Source organism: Lynx rufus, unplaced genomic scaffold (assembly GCF_022079265.1).
Source record: "Lynx rufus isolate CCGP_SWC_20201006 ecotype Redwood Valley unplaced genomic scaffold, mLynRuf1.p SCAF_8, whole genome shotgun sequence".
Taxonomy (NCBI): domain Eukaryota; kingdom Metazoa; phylum Chordata; class Mammalia; order Carnivora; family Felidae; genus Lynx; species Lynx rufus.
The window spans coordinates 127,297,613-127,306,387 of record NW_025814896.1 but is presented as its reverse complement, the minus strand read 5'-3'; the positions used below and the strand labels follow the sequence as shown (position 1 = coordinate 127,306,387).

The 8,775-nt window shown below is 45.0% G+C and overlaps 1 protein-coding gene across 1 annotated transcript; it reads left to right on the top strand.

The window, feature by feature from the left end:
- The first annotated feature begins 4,083 nt into the window (after positions 1–4,083).
- Positions 4,084–4,678, top strand: MSGN1 (mesogenin 1). Its single transcript, XM_047068373.1, has one exon. The coding sequence runs from the start codon at positions 4,084–4,086 to the stop codon at positions 4,663–4,665; it is 582 nt and encodes a 193-aa protein (XP_046924329.1). The 3' UTR covers positions 4,666–4,678.
- The last annotated feature ends 4,097 nt before the right edge of the window (positions 4,679–8,775 follow it).

Sequence of the window (8,775 nt, the reverse complement as noted above, 5' to 3'; positions counted from 1 at the left end):
ACTATCTATCTGTCCAACAATATCTGAACAGTCACTGAAGTACTAAAAATGCTAATGTTGCAAAGGAGACACATCACAGAGGGCTCCCAGGGCCACTCTTGGCGGAGATTGAGCCCTGCATCAATGAGCCTGGCCAAGGAGGTCAGTGGGAACTGAAAGAAGTCCAAACCAGGTATTTTTTTCTAATTTGCACAGAGGTGCCTTTTGGGCCAGCAGTGACATGGGACCATGGGTGGTTTTAGGTTCACGCATCAGAGCAGTCTGTTGCCCTCTGTTTCCTGTTGATTCTCTGAGCCCCGTTTGTCAGTTTCTCAGAAGTGGCTCTGCCTAGCTTCCTGGCCAGTTCCAAAGTCTACGGTCTCCTGTACAATCTCCACTACAGGCTACTGAAAAATGCCTAGTTGGCCACGCCTCTGTCATTGCTGTTATCAGGGATATGACTGGCATCCCCTCAGAAGCTCATCCTGGTGAAAATTAGACATTGGGACACTCACTCATTAATCTGTGTGACAAATTGTGGGTCCTGCTCACTGGGGAGAGCTACAATCAAAAGGCTGCCATGAGCCTGGTATTTGAGAGCCAATCTGTACCTCCACATTACTCTTTGGAAACTAGGACCAGGAAATTTTGCAAGGCCTCTTGGGGACATGCCTCAGGGTTGGGGACTTCTTTTCGGTTTGTTACCATCATAGTCACAATATCTTATCAGTGTTTGCTGAGTGAATGACCTTTAGATGCACATTAAGACATTTATCCTGGGGCACCTGGGTGGCTCAGTCGGTTAAGCTTCTGACTTCAGCTCAGGTCATGATCTCACTACTCATGAGTTCGAGCCCCGCGACGGGCTCTGTGCTGACAGCTCGGAGCCTGGAGCCTGCTTTGGATTCTGCGTCTCCTTCTCTCTCTGCCCATCCCTTGCTCACATTCTCTCTCTCCTTCAAAATAGGTAAACGTTAAAAAAAAATTTTTTTTAAGATATTTATCCTACTAACTCAGTAATGTGGGAACTATGTAGTCTGACTGATATGAAAGCGTATGTATCACTTAACCTGCATTATTTTCTAGGGAAGAAAAATCTGGGAGTCACACAACTTTGCTTTCTGTTCCATTTCTGCCGCAGCCTTTTGATGTGACATTAAACAAGTCATTGTCATCTCTAGAATGCAGATAAAAGGATGGACTTAATTGTCTCTAAGTCCCTTCACACTGGTATGGTGGGTGCTTTTAATCGAGCTCACACACACAGTAGCTTGTTTCATTGCATTTTAGAGCTGGAAGGGAGTTTAATGATCCCTTGGTCCAAACACCTTATTTTACAGATGCTCTTCATCAAAAAGACAGGACAGATACTATTATCCTCTTTTTACAAAGTAAAATCCTAGAGCCCTGAAAAGGTGAATGATGTGCTCGAACGGGGATGAACTCTGGCTCATCTTTCTACTACACCACACACTCAACTAGGTTTTACTGGGTCCCGTCTAGCACCGTCCAGTTTTCTGCCTTATTGTCAACGGACGTAGAAAAACACCTAACTAGCGCGTGCCCAGCCACGGTCTTCAAGTGCTAATGGTGTTTTACCATCCTGCACAACCATTTTCCTCAGATGGGGCCTAGGATACTTCATGGAGACCAGCAGGAAAATGCAAGTTTAGTTCTGGTTGATTTCTTACCAGAGAGTATACACTGACAAACATAGAAACCAGGCAGCTTTTCTTGCTCTAAGAACAGTTTTTTTGGGGAGCAGCACTGCTGGGGTCTGGGGTCAGGGGTAAAGGAGCCAGAACAGAATAGGTCATTCTGATACTGGTGAGTCTGACCATGAGTGACAGTCACAACAGGAATAAAGCCTACAGTTACCAAGTGTCTATAATGTACCAACTATTTGACAGGTCCTGTCTCATTTAGGAAATGAAATTTCTGAAAATAGAAGTTTAAGAAATAAGTAATTTTAGAAAGAAGCTATAGAAAGAAAAAAACAACATCTCTGGAGTCTAAGAGCAGAAGTAGTATTACAAGGAAAACTGTGAAGTTTAGAATATAAGGACTAAGAGCTTAGTGTGTCAGTGGCCATCACAGCCACCTTGGGTCTACTGAGAGTCTCCTTCTCGTTGAACCCCATCAAGTCACCTGCCTCTACTACAAACAACTAAAATAGAGAAAACAGAATTTTTTAAAGAAGTGGACTTTGGGGTCTTACCAGGACTCTTGGCTTTACCCCTTGCTACCAGGGATATCTTAACTGAGTTTCCGTTTTTAAAAAAAAATTTAAATGTTTTATTATTATTTATTTTTGAGAGAGAGAGAGGGAGAGAGAGAGAGAGACAGAGTGTGAGCAAGAGAGGGGCAGAGAGAGAGGGAGACACAGAATCCGAAGCAAGCTCCAGGCTCTGACCTGTCAGCACAGAGCCCGATGCGGGGCTCAAACTCACGGACTAAGAGATCATGACCTGAACTGAAGCCAGACATTCAACTGACTGAGCCACCCAGGTGCCCCTTAACTGAGTTTCTTAACCTCTTAGAGCCTCAGCATTTTCATCTGTAAAATGAGACTCAAATAAATAAATAAATAAATAAATAAATAAGTAAAGGTTAGTTATATATAAAGTTTCTTGAATAGTATTAGCAGATTCTAGGCTTTTCCATAAGAATTGAAGGAAGAGAAAGCAGCGGTGGGCAGAGAGAAGAGGTTATTTATCACACTTACTATGTTTCATTAATGTTTATTCTTCACAATAGGGTCCTTTAGTAAGTGGTGAATTTAAGAGCATTCTTCTACAGATTAGCTGCTTTCGCTTTTTCTTCCCTGGGCCTAGTTAATTAAAAAATACTGTAAGTGTTCTAATTAAGACCATTGGCATTTCTTTTCAATAATTGCAAAGGGACTTAATCATGTTAAGGGACATGTTAAATACTACTCTGCTACGTAACTCGCTTTGATCTGATGTTAATACTAATTCGTAGAACTAGTTATGTGGAGAATAAGTTAAATTTATGGGACAAATGGGGAATCTGAGACCCCTTTCCAACACCGAGGGTCTATCTCTCAGAGCATGTAGGAAGTGAAGCAAACTAGCAGGACCATCCAACTTAACACATTCGGTGGCATTTGGAGCCACGGTGGGGAAAACAGGCTCCCTAGTTAATTTCACACTTCCTCTATACATTTCAAAAACCAAGGTGTGATTCTGCCGCTGGATTTTTAAAAGACCTTCAGAAGGCAAAATGCCAGGTATTCTGCAAACTCCCTGCCTTAAAAGAGTTTTCTGTTGCCTGGTGTCTGTTTGCCGTGGGGAATCCCAATCTGCTCAGTTAAAGCAAGGCCTTTAAGCTTCTGGAAGGATATTTCCTGCTCATTAAAGCTCTGGCTTTCCTGGAGCTGCTGGCCTTTGTCATTCTGAGTGTGGGCATGTTGGAAGCACAACTCAGGAAAATTTGCTGAAGAGGAAGGCAAGAGGGAAATCGGCATTCGCTGTGTGTCTGCTGGGTGCTGTCTTCTGGAAAGCCCTCTGAAGTAAAAGTCATAATTGTCCACATTTGACATGCCATGGAATCCAAGCCCAGAGGGGTTCCCTGTCCCTACACCACGCTGCTTCTCCACCAGGATACCCCATCTGCTCTGAAACGTCTAGGAGGTCTTGCTGAATGGGGATGGTGGCCCTCTGGGGCACCCTGGGACTCTCCACCAGGGCCCTGGGCCACCACCTCCTTGCTGCAAATTGCCCCAGGTTTGTTTTCTTTGGCTCCCTCATTAATGAGTTCCACAGGACAATGCTAAGTCTAGTTAGGCAGCCTTAATTGGTTTAGTTACAACAAGATAATTCCTTTTTTCTTCTCTTGGAGGCCTTTTTGTTTAAAGACATTTTAGCTGGAAGATGCTAATTATCAATGAGGAGAAAGTGACACCTGAAGAGTTCATTTTCCATCTTGGTCCTTGGTGTCTCCTTTGAACTCCCCCCACCCGGCCCTCTTTCCCACTTTATCACTTCTCCCCCACCATCATAAAAGGGAGCTTGCCCTGGCTGGCGGCAGAACTTTCTTTCTCACTTGCCAGGGAGCCGTTCTCTCTGCAGCTGTCTCCCAGGCATGGACAACCTGCGTGAGACCTTCCTCGGCCTCGAGGAGGGCTTGGGCCCCTCCGACAGCCCCGGCCTGCTGTCGTCCTGGGACTGGAACGACAGGGCAGGGCCCTTTGAGTCGAACGAGGCCTCCCCCACTCAGAGCCTGTCTCCGGCTCCATCGCTGGAGTCCTATGCTTCTTCTCCCCGTCCAGCTGTGGCTGGGCTGCCCTGTGGGCACGGAGGTGCCAACAGTGGGGGCAGCGGTGCCTGCGGTGGCCGTGGGACCGGTGGCCTGGGGGAGGTGGACTACAACGTGTTAGCCTTCCAGCCTGCTTACCTGCAGGGCGCTGGTGGCCCCAAGACCCAGAAGGGCGCCAAAGTCAGGATGTCCGTGCAGCGGAGACGGAAGGCCAGCGAGAGGGAGAAGCTCCGAATGAGGACCTTGGCCGATGCCCTGCACACCCTTCGGAATTACCTGCCACCTGTCTACAGCCAGAGGGGCCAGCCGCTCACCAAGATCCAGACGCTGAAGTACACCATCAAGTACATCGGAGAGCTCACAGACCTCCTCAACGGCGGGCGAGAGCCTCGGCCCCAGAGCGCTTGAGCTCCACCCCAGGACCACGACCCATCCCGGCCCCTGGGAGGGGACAGGAGAGCTTTCAAGACCTGGACTAGCTCACGGAACAACAGCGCATAGTTATTTTTTTTAATACAGTAAGCGTGGTGACTTTGTGGTCTGAAAAGTCCCGAGGGAATTCCCACTGGGAACACTTAACAGCCAGACAAGCAGGTATTTTCTCGTTTTCTCATGGTTTCTCAAGAGCCCGGCGCCTTTGCGAAGAGACAGATTGCTGTCCCCTTCTCTGCCTGTCCGAGGTATTTTAGAGGGCCGATGACTTTAAATGCATTTTGTCCATAAAGTAAAATTGTCACGATTAATCTTCTCTCCTTATTTTGGTGGTGGGAGCTTTCTTTCTGTTGCCAACTAAACCCATATTTTGTGTAGCATCCAGCGTGACACCTGGATTCTTATTTAGAAAGATGTGTATCAAGTAAAGGGCTATAGCATTCCTGTTTTTATTTTGTCTGTGTGCTTGTGTGTGTACTTGTGTGTGTTTAACTAAAACCGTGCCTTTTCTTTTGCAGGAGCCAAAATCACGTAAATGCAGAAGGAATTAGCGTCATGGTAAATAGCAAGGCACAGGCAGACAGACCTCATTAAGATACAGTGAAGTACAGGCCAGCCCCTCCTCTCTCCATGCGGGGGACAGGAGGCTGCACACGCCCGATGCCGGGGTTTGAGCGAGTGGGTAGGAAGGAGGAGGAAGGTAGGGGGTACTCAGCACCACAGCGTGGGCCTGAAGCAGGGCTGGGTGGGGGGCAGGCACGGCCTGGGCCAGGCCTGCAGTGACAATAACGTCACGGAGTCCCTTCGCGGAGTCCTTTCTCAAATGGAGAGATTGGTTCAAAAAAAGTAAGAGACTATTTTAGTTCTATAGATGAGTGAAAGTGTTGGGATTAGAATTCAAGTCTGTCTCTAGCCCCTCCAGAGGTATTTGTTCTTCCTCCGCACATCCCCCCCCCCACCTCCAAATCAGCCCTCCTGCACCTATACACAAACACACATCCCTACTTCACGGGGGGGCCTTGTCTGGGGGCTGGTGAAACGCACTCTCGCCTTGGCTAATGTGAGTGGCACAAGCAGTCCAAAGGGGGCTTTGAGTGAAGGAAGTTCTCAAAACCTTTGAACTAAAAAGGCTTTTTTTCTTTTTTTAAGGCTACCTTTTTCTCCAAATAGTTATTAACAATTGATACTTTTTTTCCCCAGTGAACAGTCTGTTAATGTTTCCTGTCATTTCTTTTCCTATTGATGATTTTTCTTTCTCTTTTTTTAAATTTTTCTTTTTTTTTTAAATGACACATTAACAAAAGCAGTATATGTGTTCACAGTTTAATGTATAACTTTTCCACTTTTTTTCCTTTGTGGGTACAAACATTTACAAATAAATAGAGGCAAACATACACTTAAAAATACCTTGAGTTCTGCAAACTGCTTTTTTTTTTTTTTTTTTTACTTAGCAGTACATAGTAAATTCCTTCCCATTTAACAGAGATAAATCTGAGATGTAAGTGTCATTATTACCTTGATTTTATAGATGGAAATGGAAGCACAGATTTGCTCTGAGTTACACATGTGAAGAGCAGGGTGGAGATCAGAGGGTCAGCGTGACAGAGCACAGGTATTAACATAATTTAAGAGTCACCTTTTGAATAATACTTGGGCTGTTTCCCTTTTTTACTCCCCCAAAATGCTATGGCAATCATCACGGACAATTATATTTATCCATGGTAATTTTTCGTAGCCTGGAAATTTCCCACCAATGGGATGCCCGGATCAGAATATATGCACATTTTAAATTTAAATAAATACTATTAGAAGACTTTTATAAAAGTTTGTAGTTATTTATGGGGCCCCAAACCTGATGCAACAGAACTAGCTGTCCCACACTGCCACTGGGTGTTGCTAACCTTCTGAATACTTAATGGATTAAAAAAATGGCTATGTCACTGTTGTGTTAATTTTAATTTCCCTATCTACTATTTGAGACGGTGCGTTGTTTTTTAGTTTACATGACTTTTGTTCATTTTGCTTCCTCTTCTGTAACTTGTCAATTAATATTCTTTGCTATTTTTCTATTGGGTTACTTGTCTTCTCATTAATTTGGGAAAGTTCTTTGTACATTATACATATTGAAAAGATTTCCTCCTTATCTATCATTTTGTCATAGTACCATGTTTATGGTATCATATATTTATGCTTTTGAATGTGGTGTCCTTTTGCTCTATGAAGCTTTTCATTTTTGTATGGTCAAACCTCTCCCCCTTTTATGACTTATGTTTTTTTTTTCTTTTGCTTAATTTTCCCCAGTTCCAAGGCTATCCAAATGTTATGGGTTTTTCAAATATTTTCATAGTTATTTACATATGTATCTTTTTATATTAAATATAATTTGTTGTCAAATTGGTTTCCATACAACATCCAGTGCTCATCCCAACAGGTGCCCTCCTCAGTGCCCATCATCCACCTTCCCCTCTCTCCCACGCCCCATCAAGCCTTAGTTTGTTCTCTGTATTTAAGAGTCTCTTATGGTTTTCCTCCCTCCCTCTCTGTAACTTTTTCCCCCCTCCCCCTCCTCCATGGTTCTCTGTTAAGTTTCTCAGGATCCACATATGAGTGAAAACATACATATGTATCTTTAATACACCTGCATTTTATTTTTGTCTATAGTACAAGGAAGGGATATAACTTTATTTCTCATTAGTGTTGTTATAACCGAAGAATAAATGTATCTTGTCATCAGGGATGGTGGGTTGTGGGACAGTTGCTAAAATGTCATTCTATGTCTACAAACCTTCATCAGCTTCTCATGTATTTGTTGCTGGTACTTTATAAAAGGAAAGTGTTGGGCAGTATATCAAGATTTTCTTCAAGGGACTCTGCCCTGTGCATTTGTAGCGAGAGTATATGTTTGTGCACATGTATATGTATTTGTGTGTGGGGGGGGGGGAGGAAGATTAGGGAAGACAGTAATATGGGGAAGGGGATGTCTAGCCTTTGATCAAGTTTTAGCTAGTTATTTTCCTTGCTGTTTTGAAAAGAGTGGGACCCAAATGCTCTTGGCTTTTGAGTTTTTCAAGATCGAGCATTAAGAATGGTTTATAAATAGGGGCGCCCGGGTGGCTCAGTTGGTTAAATGTCCAACTTCAGCTCAGGTCATGATCTTGTGGTCTGTGAGTTTGAGGCCTGCATTGGCTCTGGGCTGATAACTCAGAGCCTGGAGCCTGGAGCCTGCTTCAGATTCTGTGTCTCCCACTCTTCCTGTCCCTCACCCGTTCATGGCTCTGTCTCTCTCACTCTCAAAAATGAATAAATGTTAAAAAAAAAAAAATAAAGAAAAAAAAGAATGGTTTATAAATAGCTTGGGTAATTTCGGTTGCCCTGGGGACCAGATACTGTGGATGAGTTAGGAACTGCTTGTCCTCACTCTCCAAAAACCTGGAAAGCCACAGACTCACCTACTAGCTGGGCCTGCCCTCAGGACTCCAAGGTGCCCATGGGAGGGGAGGCATGTGGAACATGAGGAGAAGGTGAGAGCTCTGTGGGAGGGGGCTTTCTCACAGACACGGTTGAGCCCAGCACAGCTGCAGTCCTCCCCAGACAGGCTTCACAGCCCGGGCCCCGTCCGGCAGAGACAGCTGTACACCGGCGTTTGCCTCCTGCGGCAATGCCCCCACGAAGATGCCTCCCTTGTGGGGAAGATAGCTGGATCAGGTCCCTGATCCCTCTAGGGAGCATTTACGGGCAGTTGGCCGGGCAAAGCTCATAAATAGGAGCAAGTTATTTCTGGTGCTTGGATAGGGAACCACAGATTGTGTGTGTCTGTTATGTTGTCCTCAGATTTTCATATTTATTATTTCACGTAATCCTCCTAACAAGCCCAGGAGGGGGCATTATTGATCCCATGTTGAGGGTGAGGAAACTAAGATTTGGGCCAGCTAAACAGTGCAAAGCCCCACGATTAGTGGCACATGGTTGACTAGTTGGCTGGAGGGTTCAGCTCTAACTCCAAAGCTGAGGCCCTTCCTTCCAGCTCACTCTGGGATGCTGTGTGCTGGGCAGTGGCGAGCTTTCTAGGCAAACGCTCGCTCCCAG